The sequence below is a fragment of the Gracilinanus agilis genome, chromosome 2, assembly GCF_016433145.1.
Source record: "Gracilinanus agilis isolate LMUSP501 chromosome 2, AgileGrace, whole genome shotgun sequence".
Taxonomy (NCBI): domain Eukaryota; kingdom Metazoa; phylum Chordata; class Mammalia; order Didelphimorphia; family Didelphidae; genus Gracilinanus; species Gracilinanus agilis.
In genome coordinates this window covers 667,303,347-667,318,279 of record NC_058131.1, presented here as the reverse complement: position 1 = coordinate 667,318,279, position 14,933 = coordinate 667,303,347, and the positions used below count along the sequence as shown (strand labels likewise).

The following is a 14,933-nucleotide window of genomic DNA, read 5'->3' as shown; positions in this document are numbered from 1 at the left end:
TGTTTTCTTTCATGTCATTTTCCCTCTTCCCTGAAGGGACATGGTGCCTACAATTTTCTGGGTGCTGGTGACATAGATCTTCTCAAACCATTCACTTCAGATTCTCCCACTTGTCACTTACCTTTCTTAATGACCCTTTGTGCACATGCCTTTGAAATCACAGAATCTCAGATTCAGATGGGGCTTCAGTGGACATTTAGCCCAAGCTTTCCCTGAATATTCTAGTATCCTCTCTATAGCATAAGCAACGAATAATCATCTGCTCTCTTCCTAGAGACTTTTAGGGAGAAAGGACTGACTCATTGCCTCCCCAAAACACTTGAGAATACTTTTTGGTAGAGAAGATTTCCTCCCCCTTTTAGTAAAACTAAAATTGCTCTTTTGCAACTTCCCCTGTCATTCCTAATTCTTCCTCTGGAATCAGATAGAACAATTCTAATATCTCCTCCACATAATAGACTTCAAGTACTTACAGATAGTTCTCATTTCTCCCTCAATCTTTTTTTTTTCCTCTAGACTATGTATCTCTTCAAGGCTCTCCAGAATATATACTCCATTCCTATTCCCAGTCCCCCATAAATATTTCTGCAACATGGATGACTTTTGAGGCCACTTGATAGTGATTTGGCTTTAGCCCTGTATACTCAGGAATCAAAGTTCCATGCAATGCCCTGCAGAAGAAATCAAATGTTTGGAGGAAGAGTGCCATCGCTATTTCCTATTTAATTCCACAAAGATTTTAAAATACCTAATATATACATGGAATCCTGCTAGAATATAAGGAAAGAAAATTAGTTTTGGCTCTCAAGGAGTTCACATTCTTAGGGTGCTTTCTAAGAAAAAATAAGCTCTGAGCCACAAATTGGTTTAAATTGAAATTATTGTGGGGTGGGCCATTTCCAAAGCCAAACTATAGGTTCATTTCTCTGGAAGGGAAAGTATGGAATCTTCCTTTCTAGAGTCTGATCGACAACAATGTGGATTTCCATCAACATCAGATGGTTTGATTAAAATGATGACAAAAGGAGGAAGTAGATGGTTTATTAAGGTGACAAATAAGTGCTCTTTGAGTCTAGATAAAGATACAGCTATTCGGACTAACCCTTGTGTTTACTCTGTGTTGGGCAATTATTATCCCCTATGTTGAGACAAAGTCCCTTTGCATATATATGAAAATTTTGTCAATATGACACTATCCAGCCTGAGCTAAACTAACATTCATAGTTTCTAGATGAGAAGATCCTCTCTCTGGCCCTGGAAGGGACAACATATTCTGTGACTAGAGAGGACTAGGAAATGGGAACTTGGAGCTTCACTATCCTATGAACAGGATTTTTCTGGTCTCTAATTGAAAGGAAAATGATGTAAAAGAGGCCTTCGGAGTAGAAGCTAAATGTATCTATGATATGAAAGGTGCACCCAGTGCTGTGATGATCTCATCCCAAACCAAAGTCATGTCAGCACCTCAAGCTCATCATCTAACTCAAGCATGGTCCAAGGCTGATTTTCTGTCAGCACAATGGAAAAATAGAATATGTCCTGATTTCTATGATTCTTGTACATTAAATTTATTGGAGAGGCATCGTGACATAGTAAATAGACGACTGACCTCAGAGCTAGAAGGATTTGAAGTCAAGTTCTGCCTCTGATACCTACATATTATGTGATCATGGATAAGTCTCACCTAACCTCTTAGTTCCCAAGTAACTCTCCAAAACTAGAAATAGATTAATTGCTGATTTGCATCAATGAAAGGAGTTTCCACACTGGGACTTGCTTAGAGTGAAATCATAGACATGGACCAAAGAAAAGGAAAACCAATCAAACTGCCCAGAGGTGGGGGAAATTGTGGTACAAGGCAATGTGTTGGAAGCCTCCTATAATTTACTATCTGATCAACAATTTGAAGGTAACATTTGCACAGAGGGATGCTTTATTTGAAGAAGTAACAGCTTAAGGACCATCGGATAGCATTCTGTGCTCCTTGACTTATCTCTAAACTTCTCCTATCACTTCCCATAAACCACTAAAATCTCACCTATTTTCAGAATGATCCATTGCTCTTCATACACTATCCAAGGGACTCAAGCTCAGTGTTGAAAAATCTACTTCAAAGGGGCCATTCTCCTTCTTTCTGGATTGTTCAGAGCACGGTGAATGGGCCTCATGAGTACTCTCAACTCCAGAAAGAGAGTCACTTTATTTTCTGCAAGCGTTTAGGAAAGGTATGTTTGAGAGCCGTGCCACTAATCTAAGAGATTGAAGAGAAGGAACCAAGTGGATTCCGAAGCCTATTACGTGCATTCCAAAGAAACAAGGAACATAGAGGTCTGCATGTTCACATAGAAAGAGTAGATTAAGTTGCATTTTTGCATATGTCACCCAAGAGAAGACAATCGCTTCCTCTGTTTCCCACAGGGTAAGTCATAGGGAAAAGCTGTCATTTGAGGATTAAATGATAGTCATCCAACTAGCATTTATTAAGTTCCTGCCATGTGCCAGACACTTTGCACTTTGCCAAGTGATGGATACCATCACTGTAAATAATCAACCCCTTCATTTCTTGGGGAAAAGAATTGATTTCCATGAGGGTGTTAGTAAAAGATGACAGTTATAAAAATCCCATCTGGAAGAGATCTTAGAAGCCAATAAGTCTTCATTTTTACAGAGGAGGAAACTGAGGCATCTAGAGCTTTAGTGATTTATCAAGGGTCAGAAAGCTAGTATCTGAGGCAAGATCTGAATCCAAGCCTTCCTGCCTCCAAATCCAGCGCCCTATCCACCATGCCGAGCTGCAGTGCTCTCAGCACATCTCTCTATGGTTTGAGGGGAGGCTTTCTATGTGACCATGGGTTAGCCCAGGCCATCTACGAGGCAGGGGGAAATGGCAGGTGCTGGCAGGGATACTCAGTAAGAGGAGCAGCTGGACGAAAGCACTACCACGAAACATTAGGACTCTGAAGCTGGGCAAGTTCTCTGCTCGATTCCTGACCCATGTTTAGCAATTCTGATGTGCTAGTGAGCAGACAGCCCAAGCCTGGGATGTCTGCTCTCCCTCAGTCCCTCTTCAGCAGGCAATGAAAGCGGGATCCACTTTGAAAATATTCCTCCATCATGCAAACTGACATAGGCATGCTTTTCAAAAACCCACAGCCAATCTGTTGATCATTACTTATTTACAAAGGCCTTCGGGCAGAAAGTCCTGTAAAAACCATACTTGATACGGTATACACTAGCTTTTTCTGCTTGTGGAAAAAAAAAAAGTCCCCCCCAAGGCTACCTCAAACCATCACTTTCCATCGCACATAAAATGTACCGTGTAACACTAAAGTATTTAATATATATGGTATAATATATCTACAGGAAAGGCATTTGTGTAGAAGTGTGTTACCCTGGATTTGGTAATTTGATGTTTTGCTGAAGGCTATGACTTGAAAAAGCCTGCACCTCTTACAGAGGACCTGTCATCTCAGTACCCAAGAGCCAGCAGAATAAAGAAGCACCCTTAAGCAGCAAAACTTTGACACAGCTTTGAAGCATATGAAAACAGTATAACTCCCCAGAATTATTATTACTCAAGATCAAAGCAATGAGCCATACTTTACATAGCAAACAGGGACAGGGAATTTGGCTCCAAAGGTTTCAGAATTTGCAGCTCTCTATTTATTTATGTATGCACTTATTTATTTATTTGTGCCTCCAAATTGAGGCAAAGGAGGGCTACCGTCGTCCTCCCTCTCTTCTCCAGCACCCTCCTCCTCCAACTTCAAATGGATGAAGCTATTAGTGCAAGATAAGGAGATTACCCAAAGGTGAGTAAATTGGAGATGAATGCTAGCATGACAACTGGCATCATAAAAATGAGAAGCTTGGCAGTTGGTTCATTTTATTCCTCCTCATAAACTGTAAACAAGCATGTAAATCAGTGTCATTCAAGCAAGCCTGAGCTAACGGGAAGGCAGAGAACTTTCAACAAAACGTTTAACTGGAATCGATGGTCAACAGGGGGAGAATAAAGGCTACAGTGGGATGCCCCTTTCTCTGATTTCTCTACCTATTTGGCTTCGGTGGCCTCAGTAGAGGCAAGTGTGGATCTGTGTCTATGTGTGTATTCATATGTATACACACAAATTGTCAGTATATGTATATATTAAGTACAGATACATCCATACATACCTAGATATACAACATCAATGATGATAGTTGGCATTTATATAGTGCTTTAAGGTTTACAAAGTACTCTACAAATATCCTTTCAGTTTTTTACTCATAACAGTCCTAGGAGACAGGTCCCTCCTTCACCATTTTACAGATGAAGATACCGAGGCAGCAGAAGTTAAGTGACTTTCTCAGGGTCACACAGCAGGAAAGTGCCTGAGACTGAATTTGAACACCACCTAGCTGCCGATATGTAATTTGTAACATAAATATTATATTAGGGGTAAGTAAGTGGCACAGTGGATAGAAAGCCAGGTCTGAAGAGGGAAAGTCCTAGATTCAAATCTGGTCTGAGACACTTCCTAGCTGTGAGATCCTGAGCAAGTCATTTAACCTCACTTGCCTAGCCCTCACTGCTTTTCCGCCTTGAAACCTATACTTATTATTGATTCTAAGACAGAAGGTAAGGCTTTAAATACATATAAGTAAATACACGCATACACACACATAACTATATATATTTGCTTTAAAATATTTAAGTATACATATATACACATATATACATAGATAGATAGATGTATAGATAGATAGATAGATAGACAAATGGATGGATGGATGGATGGACAGATAGACAGATATAGATGATTGATTGATAGATAGATAGATAGATAGATAGATAGATAGATAGATAGATAGATAGACAGACAGATATCAGATATGTAATCTTGGAAATGCACCCTTGGCTATGACCTAGAAGTTTAGACATTGGAAATGGGAATAGATATCCATTGGAAATGACAGTATAAGGAGTGTCTAGAGAGAAAAATAATAATTTTTCCTTTATATCCATAATCAAAGGGAGGGAATGGTGGATGGATGCAAGAAAAAACTATCTAGAAGACTAGTGTATGTTTCACTGTGACAATGGAAGTATTTACAAGGAGCTACAGAGACCAGCAAATTGCTCCTTTTCCATGATGGTTGGTACATGGAGAGTAGATCTGGATAGTGGGAAGTTTACTTTTAGAGGGCTAGAGGGAAATTACTCCTGGGTTAGGCAGGAGCATAGGAGGTGGAAAGTTGCAAAAATAACTTAAGAACTGAAAAGCAAAGAGACTAAGAACAGGAAAATACAGATTTGGTTCAAATATAGTTACACCCTCAACTCCTAATGGATGCTCTCATCTGAAAAAAAAATTCTGTATTTCATAATTAATATTGCTTTTAGCCTGAGTAAAGCCAGATTAGTTTTGAACTTTGCTTTGGCAAGTACACAGATTATTAGACTTTTTTATCAGTCAAAATCAATTAATGGAAATTTGATTTCAATCGACAGGATAAAAGGAAGGTAATATTCAGGTTCATTTTTGATTGTGATGATACATCTCACATATGGCCTTAAGTACAGAAAACAGTCCTCCGAGGGACTGGAGCAGAAGGAGAATTGCCAGAGGCAAAGTAACCCCACGATTTCCTCTGATTGGTTCGTGCTATCATTAGTGCCATTGCTGTTTAAGAACTACACACAGACAGGACAGGGTGACAGCTAAGACTTTAAAGCCTATGTATTTTTCAAACAGCTTTTCAAACTGTTTTTCATGACAGAATTTTTTTTCAGCTCTATCATTAACTGCTGACAAGCTGACAGAATAAATACTTCAGCCTTTAAGAAGCCATCTAATGATCTCTATCCCCCAACCCCATTTTTTTGAGGGGAGGGAAGGCTCTTGAGGGAGGAGAGAGAGAAGTAAGCCAGAGGAGAGAACCGCCCGCTGTCCCCCTTCCCTTACCTCATCGGCTTAGGTGAGGTGTTGGGTGAGTTCCTCATGCCTCCATTCCGCTGTTTTTTTTTGGGTGACAACGTTGATGGCTGTTCATCTTCAACTGGAAATACAGGAAACTCATGAGATTATGAACAGTTTGAGGGCAGACTGTGAAATATAGGCGAGATATCAAAGGACATTCACTCAAGGCTCAGTCATTCACTGCTCTCTTTTGGACTCAACAACAAAATACCATATATGTTAGTCAAAGAGACTGGCTAAGGAAGGAGAGGAAAGAAGGAGGAAAAAAAGATGAAAAAGAAGAAAACAATTCTCTTAAATAATAGGATTTTTTAATGTAGCAGTTCAATCTATCTAAACGGTTTGGAAATAACCCCCTGCCAAAAGAAAAATGAATCCTAAAAATGACTGCACACGCAAACAAAAATTTGGCACCAGTAATCAGTATTCTGTGAGTTAATTTTGGTCAACCCATGGTGCTACTGGATGACAAAAAAAGTGTTCCACTAAACCTAACAAGATAAAGTTATATTTGAAATACCAACATAACAGCAGCCAGCCTGTTCCTCCTCATGAACCAGCTCAACTGGTTCTTGCTTCTCTCATGCCAAACAACAGTCTTCCAGGAGCAGTCGGGATTGAAAGCCTTAATTAATCAACATTTTAATCAGTCAGGATTGCAAACACTGGCATATGATTGATTGTGCATAGATCTCCAGCACAACTCTTTTCCCTGGCACTCCACACTTCTAAAAGGGCAAAAGTGGGCAAGGGGCTTAGGGAGAAGAGATCTTGTCCTAACAGACTGTGATGAAATAACTGGAATAAGAGTTGGAGAGATGGGTGAGAGTATTACGATCTGTAGAATCGAAGGTACCCATTGACTCTGCTCCCATAAGCTTTAAATGGGGACCATGTGAATCTAACCCAAACAAGAAGCCATTTTCTAACTGGCCTGGGGTGGTGGTGATGGAGGGGAGGATGTAGGTTGCTAAGCAGTATATAATATAACTTAGAAATGCCATAGCATACTCTGTTGCTTTTGCCTCAAGCCAAATCATACTCTAAATAAGCTTTGTGGTGGTATTAGCATTCATAGAACTTCTTTTGAGGATAGGTGCTTGATAGGTAATTAGTAGATGTGTACCACAGCCATCACCCAGGGGCATCAGCTGTAAAATCCTAGTTTTCCTCTCTCCACCCTCACAGTTCAGACTAAAGCTGTAAAGTCAAGAATGAAAAAGAATGCTTCAAATCCTATAGGTGGCTACAACACAGAGAAGGAGGAAATAAAATTGAAGCCAATAGCACAAGATGGTTACTTTAAAGCTAAGAAATTGCAATGATACTGTTAAAAGAAGTTTAATGCAGATTACTTGGGAGCACATCTGAAAAAAAAAAACAACACAAAACAAACAACCAAACACCTCAGCTATATAGGAGCATCCAGGAAGAAAAACATTGCATCTGAATATGCATTTCATCACCTCTAAAAATAAAACAAAGCCTATGAAATTGGGTTTATAATAAAAGAATAATAAACTTCTCCAAAATGAATTTAATAATCCATTTCCTTTTCAGCTCTAATTTTTTGCATTTTGCATACACCTCCTTCTTCTGCTTGTCTATCTCTGTAACTCCAAATCACAAGCAAGAGAGAGAGAGAGAGAGAGAGAGAGAGAGAGAGAGAGAGAGAGAGGATAATGACAAGAATTGCAAAACAAAGATGGTAGTAATAGAAAAGGGGAGGAAAATTATACCAATCCATGAAACCAACCTATCACACTTCCTGTCCTTCTCAGGACCATGCCCACCTCTATTGAAAAATGTTCTGTCCAGCCCAATCAATCACACAGTGTTCCAAGCAGGAACTAAGATGCTTGTGAGATATCTCTTATCAGAAATAGGTATCCAGAGCAAATCACACAGAGACTAAACACATTTAGAAGATTAAAGGAAATAAATACAAGGTATAGAAATGGTATTGAAAAAAATCACTGCCAGTTGATATGCATCTCTGAGCAAGAAAATAAGAACTTGGAGCTTGACCTGAATTAATCTTCCTTTCAAAGAATGAGAGAATGTGTATCTGAGCTAGTAATGGAAAAAGACATGTAGGAAGAGTGTGAGTTTTGAGTGTGTGTATGTGTGAATGTATTCATATTTTAATCTATCTCATTGGTGGAAGGAAAACTCTATGCTTATACACATGCATGATCTGATTTTGATTATGGACTGGATGTCATGATTTCATGAGTAGCCAAAGATTTTCAAATGAGCTGTACAGAATGCCAAGGCAAAGGAAGGAAGGAAGGAAGGAAGGAAGGAAGGAAGGAAGGAAGGAAGGAAGGAAGGAAGGAAGAAAAGAAGGAAGGAAGGAGGGAGGAAAGGAAGAGAAAGAGAGAGAGAGAGAGAGAGAGAGAGAGAGAGAGAGAGAGAGAGAGAGAGAGGAGAAAGAAAAACAGGGTAGAGTAGAATGAGTGTTGTTATTGCTGCTGCTGTTGTTTTCCTCCTGGTCAGAATGACTTATGCTTTAAGCTTTCAGATGTTAAGGGTCAATCCAACATGAGTCTTTCATCTAACATGGTCTAGTACTGTTAACTTTTTTCCATAGCTACCAGATGTTACAACTATTTGGGACAATTCTAGAGTCTTTATTAGTTAAAACCCATAATAGCTGTCATCATCCTTGGCATTCTTGTTTGTGCCTATTGTTTGATTCTGGTTTTCCCCTTTGCATTGTGTCTATAATAAATAATCTTCCTCTTTCCTTAAGTGCCCATCACACTTTTAGCTTGTCATTCTCTGTATTTACCTGCAATACTTTTCAGCTACCAGGCTCACAAGTTAATACCTGTTACCCAGCTCCAGAGAGACACCTCATTTTGGTGGTAGAACTGAACCTCACTCTAAGCAAGGGAACCATTTATTTTCATTGCTAGTAGAAAAGATCATCCATCATAATCATATTGCATTTAAACTGGGATTTGTTCTCTTAAATGAAACTTGTGTTCAAAGGTTTCCTTCGGCACTCACAGCCTGGAAATTCAGATTTGTTCCCTGAAGAGAAGAGGGGAAATGTCTCCAGCTTAAATATATGGACATTGTGTAATGAAGACCATTACATATGGCTTGGATCCCACAAGAGAAGCAGCGATAACTTCTTATTCGTAAGTAGGATATAAACCATATTTAATTATTATCCGTTATATGGATTCTATCAATTTCCTGCATATTTAAAGAAAGTGGATCTAGGAAAACTTTTAGTTAAGCTATAAAATATAATTTTCATTTCATGGCTCCTGTGTCTACATGAGTGGAATAAAAATTGAATTAAAAAGGAGTCTTAAATTTACTTACTCTCTTGAAAGACAAATGGATTCAAATAATGGGCTACTATAGTATGACAGCTCAACTTTAGAGGCCCATATTTAACCTGCTGTTTTGGCTAATTATCATATGCCCCTGTTTCTAACTGTTTTCACTCACCTTCACACTCTGGGAACCATATTCAGAGGCAGTCATATTAAGCAAGGCTGCTTTTTTACCAGTTTCTCGAATTTGCAAACAAGTTCAGGAATCCAACCTGGAATTTTTATAGGACCTGAACTCCATCCAGCCTCCAAGTCCTCATAAAATTCAAGAGCTTGTTTTTGCACATCCCTAAGTATAACACTTAATGCGTTGTTGTAACATCCCAGAGCTCGCTTGTCTAATAGGCACCGAATCTAACAGTTTTACAGTTGGAGAAGACTCGTTACCCGAAAAATGTCAGGCAAGTCTAATGAGGCTTCAGATCCTCTGGTTTACACTGGAGTTTAATTTAAAGTTACAATGATGTTTTAACATGTTTGCTTATACTTGAGTAAAGAGGATTCATTATTTCAATGACATAACCTCCAGACAACATTCTGTGAATTGATTTAAGATGTGGTGGTAATTCTAACTGCCTTAATGCAGAACTGAACATCTGTAACAACATTTTGCTTGACTTTTCATCGGCATTCTCCTTTCAAGCAAGAGAAGAGCAATGCCTTCCAGAAACACTGGACAGAAATCTTGGCTTATTTCAAAAAGATTTTTTTATTATTATTTTTCAAAGCTAGATTTTGTGGAAATCTGTTTCATTTTCTTCCTTAGCTAGGCTAACAAATACTTGCTTTTGTCACAGCTTACCAACTCCTCTTTCTGGGTCTTTGGAATCAACTAGGGCATCTGTCAAAACTTTCAGCATTGCAGCAAAGCCCAAATGACGGTGTGTCGTGAACCCTAAATTGAGCGCCAGCCCAAGAGACACCCCTCCCCTCCTATTCCTTTAGAAAACTGAGGAAGATGGTGGCCTGGTGACCAAAGAAACAGGCTATGTCCTGCTGGCTGAAAGCAGAAAGAATTCAAAGGAAATAAAACCCAGAAGAAGATAAAAAAAACCAACCACCCATAAACATTAGCTGTCTAGCTATCTCCATTACATTATTAATCACCACATCTGGAGCAACCCACATCTGTAAGCACTTAACAGGTCATTAGTAATGTCATTTTCACACTGGAAACACTCAGAGTAAAAGTCATGCAAAGTGCTTTGATTGTCTAGGCATCTAGCAGGATAGAACAGCTATGACAACCTTTGGGCTAGCCTCAGTATTGAGAGATGGTATCAGTAATTTACAGGCAAGCCGAATTCACACTGCAGTAGATAGGAAGTAAATTTCCCTTGCTCAATTGCTCTCAGAAGACAAAAGGTGCTAGGTGGAATAGATTCCCTTTACTGTTAATTAACATTGACAACAGATTCTGGTACTCCTTCACCTGTTTTGGCCCAAAGTGGTACATGTGGTTGGCTCTCATTTAAGGCTTTCAAATTCCTTCTGGTTTTGTTTGCTGTCAAACAATAAGGAAAAAAAATAGAAATTATTGCTTAGTATTTGTTGCTGTTGATTAAAATGTTTCAAACCATCTTTAACATGAATCAAAATTAAAACTTTAAATTAAAATTAGAGAATTGCAGATTTTTCCTTCTAACGCCTTCCTGAAAAGTATTTTGTTGGAGTTGTTACTGATGTTGGTGTTGTTAACATCTGTGGAATGATTAATCTCCAACATGGTCGTCTTCAATGAAGAGATGCTCTTAAAATATTATACCTGTCCTCTCTATGAGAATATAAACACACACACATTTATTTCCACAGGAAGATATTTTTTTTTGCTTTTGAAAACTGTCAAAAATGATACTCAGGACAGCTCAGTGACTCAGTGTATAGAAAGCCAGACCTAGAAAAAGGACGTGCTGGGTTCAAATCTGTTTTCAAACACTTCCTAGCTGTGTGACCCTGAGCAAGTCACTTAAACCCTGATTGCCTAGCTCTTGCAGCACTTCTTGGAACCAATGCATAGTACCAATTCTAAGATGAGAGATAAAGGTTTAAAAAAAGATTCAACTCATTAAGTAAATGGGTCCTTGAATTTTTAAGGAATGAAAGGTAAGGATTTTAAATACAAAAATTAAAAAAATAGCAAAAGTAGAATTCAAAGCACTGGCCCAATGTATCTGACTGGCAGTAGCTTGATAGCATCATCTTTGCCCATGGGTATATTATTAACTCCTCTTTTCGATATTAGACACGGTTATCAGTGAACTTGGGTATAGTCAATGCATCCATGACATCAATGAATTAGCTCTATGGTTAGGATGCTGAGGCCCATTGGGGCCAGAAACTCTAACAAGTCACTTATCTCTCTTTGTTCATCAGTTTAGTGACTCTTCCACCACAAAGAGAGCCAGGAGGTTTTAAGAGAAGGTCAAGTCTCTTAACCTCTTAGAAAAGGCCCTCACTGAACTCTCTGATCTCTTTTGGAAATATCATAATGGACCCCAAGAAGAAAAGCACTATGTAGTCTGAAAAAGAAAAAAGGGATAGTTTGACAAATCTAGGTAATGTTGGAAGAGATCTTAGCAATGGAATGATAAATGTAAGAGCAAATACTGTTAAATGTAGATCTTTAGGAACTGAGAAATATGCCAGACTAGGATCATAGAACCATAGATTTGGAGTCAGAAAGGAGCTTAGGTGTCATCTAGTCCAATACCCTCTATAGACATCGGAGGAAACTGACATTGGGATAAATAAGTTAACTTGCCCAAAGTCATGCGGGGTAATAAATGACAAAAGGAGGATTCCCACCCAGGTCTTTTGATTCTAATTCTGGCACTCTCTTCCTTATAGCTTGGTGCCTCTCCAATAGACAAAATGACCTGCAGGATATACTGTGGATGTGGAGGGAACAGGAGGCTGAGGAGGGGACATTTATTGGTTGTTGTCTATTTATGGATTTTATGAAATTGATAAGAGAATACAGAAAAAAACTATAAAGTTCAATGGGTTATAAAGGACTAAGTGGGTCAATTGATGCCAGAATTTTGAAGTAATTTTAAAAGTTTTAAATAATTTTACTATAATTTTTCATATCTATATACATGTACTTTAAATCCAAAAAAAAGGATGAGAAAATATCATATTATCCAACTATCTCTAGTATGCACAAATGCACACTACCTTTGAGGTACTCTTAAGTTCTGGTCCTGTTAATAGAGAATATTAGTGACTTTTTTTCCTGACTAGTTAACTGAAATTTTATAAATTTAAGTTCAATAACATAAAATAATCAAAGAATCCAGTTCCTCTGTAAGAAGAAAAATGTATCAGAAATATATTCAGTCTAGAAAGCAATGCCCTCTATGGGAGGACTATTTGGATGGTGGAATGTTCTAGGATAAATATAGGTTAATTCATTATTGTGGTCACTGAAGGTTCTTACTATAACCCTCACATTCTGGATGTTAGTAAGAAAATAAGTGACTAAAATCTAACTGGAGTCCCATACCTTTGATTTCACAATTGAGATAAATTTGTATTAATTTGAACCCATCAAACTAACCTAGATAATAGTAATACCAGTCTAGAAAACAATCCATTTGAAAAAAGTGTTGCTTGTGTCTCTTTGTAGAACCACTTTACCAATCCAATGTCAGTGCTTTTCTATCGCTGTTATGATATTTGCTTTCCATCAATCAATCAATTAATGGATACTTTTATTAAGTATCTATTAATGTGCCCAATATTGTGTTTTCAAAAGAGATGCCTCAAGCAAATATTACTATGCTTTGTGTTCTTGGGCCCAGGGATTAAGAGAATATAATCCAAATTCAATGGATAACAACAAAGGGGAAAAGAGCACCTTAAGAATGTCTGTAATACCATGGCTCACTGAGGAGTAAGAAGGAAAAAGGGGATTGGAAAATGTAAAAAAATATACTCAGAGACTATCAACATAGATCCTTTGTGATCCTGTGCATTTTACTTCCCTTTAATTCTCTCTGCCTCCAACTAGTCATCTGCCTTCTCCTTGTATGCATCTCCTTCTAACTCTGGGGAGACTGATGGTCTCTGAGAAGCTCTTCAAAGACTGAGTGTTCAAGGAGTGAGATCAAACATTTTCATCCCCATATCCAACAGTCTTTTTCTCTTTACCTCATCTGTACCAGTCTCCCAAAACTTCCTAAGCTATTTCCCACTTATCCTCAAGGAGAATGTTCTCCTGTCTCTCTAATGTAGAAACATTTGAAGTCAGAGTCTAAAAGTTAAGGAGCTTGGATGGCTGGTAGAGTCTCCCCTGACCTGGCGCTATTACCCAGTGCTAGCAATCCCTCTGCCATTTGGTGCTGATAGATCCTTTCAGCCCTTGGATCTGAGCAAAGATGGCTTTTTATTTTTGTGCCACCTAAGCCAGTTGTTTGACTACCCAACTCTCCAAGACTCAGGTAAACGATATCTACCAGAAGCAATTCCTCGGAACTGTCAGCATTTGGTACATGTCCACCCAGCACCCTGTACAAGACAACAGATTAGCCATTAGACTCGATATGTTGAAAATATACAGCTTCAACCTTTCCCCAGCTTGCTCAGAGCGATACATAGATGATTATTTCAACCGTCAGCTGCCGCATAGATTTAAGCCCCTGCACAATAACTCCTGGATTCATCTGCCCCTTGTCAGACGTACACAGCTTTAGTTGGAAAATACATGGTGTGGCAGTTTCACTGCGGATCCAGAATGATCCAGACGGCTGCTGTCTCTTTGTTAACAGGAAACCAAACTGATGAGTTTGTAATGTATTTCTTATCAAAGGTGGTTTCAGAAAAGAAAATGTACTTCATCAGGTTGGCTGGAATTTAACATATGCCAGGATGTGGGCTTAATCAGAACATCTCTGTTATTTTTTTCTAAGAAACATATAATTCTTTATTCATCACTTTAAAAATCATTTTTGCTCATGAATTATGTATTTATGAATTTATAATTATCATTCGATTCCCCCCATCCCTATAGTACATGTAATGAAATCATTGACTTTATACCACATGGCAATGATGCCTGATGGATAAAAGCTTATTATTATTTTTTTAGACTCAAGAATGCATCTGAAATGGTCATTGTGAATGGAAAGATTATAATTTTCTACATAGACATTTAATACGAAATGGTTTCTATTTCTTGAAAAATATTTTCATTTAATTACATGTAAAGAACTATAATACAATGACTGATTGTCAAACGAGTTTGAATATACTGTGAGACAAATTATATTTCCCCAAAACATAAGAGCTTCTTAAAGGGGGAAAAAATCAGATAATATCATTGATTTACATAAGGTACATTTTAGCCTTCTTTTCCATCACACCATTATAGAGAAGTTATTTTCGATGTTTATGCCTGTGTGTAATTGTATCTATGGTTTCCCCAGGCAACTCTCTTAAGATTATAAGTTACAAAAAAATTGTCAGTCAGTAACAGAAGAGAAAGTTTCTACAATGAGATATTTCATGGCTCTTCTTCTATATACACATGCATATGTATATACATGCACATATTCTTTATGTACCTATGTAAATGCATGTACCCAGACCATATGCAAGTTTTCCCAATTAGCTGATG

At 38.2% G+C, this 14,933-nt stretch overlaps 1 protein-coding gene across 1 annotated transcript in view; it reads right to left on the bottom strand.

The window, feature by feature from the left end:
- Positions 1–14,933, bottom strand: part of KCNMA1 (potassium calcium-activated channel subfamily M alpha 1) — a 299,458-nt gene that overhangs the window by 91,580 nt on the left and 192,945 nt on the right. Inside the window, exons 16-17 of the mRNA XM_044659039.1 lie at positions 10,749–10,820; positions 5,949–6,042 (exon numbers count right to left, since the gene is read on the bottom strand). Coding sequence (XP_044514974.1) covers positions 5,949–6,042; positions 10,749–10,820 — 166 coding nt within the window. The remainder of the gene's footprint in view (positions 1–5,948; positions 6,043–10,748; positions 10,821–14,933) is intronic.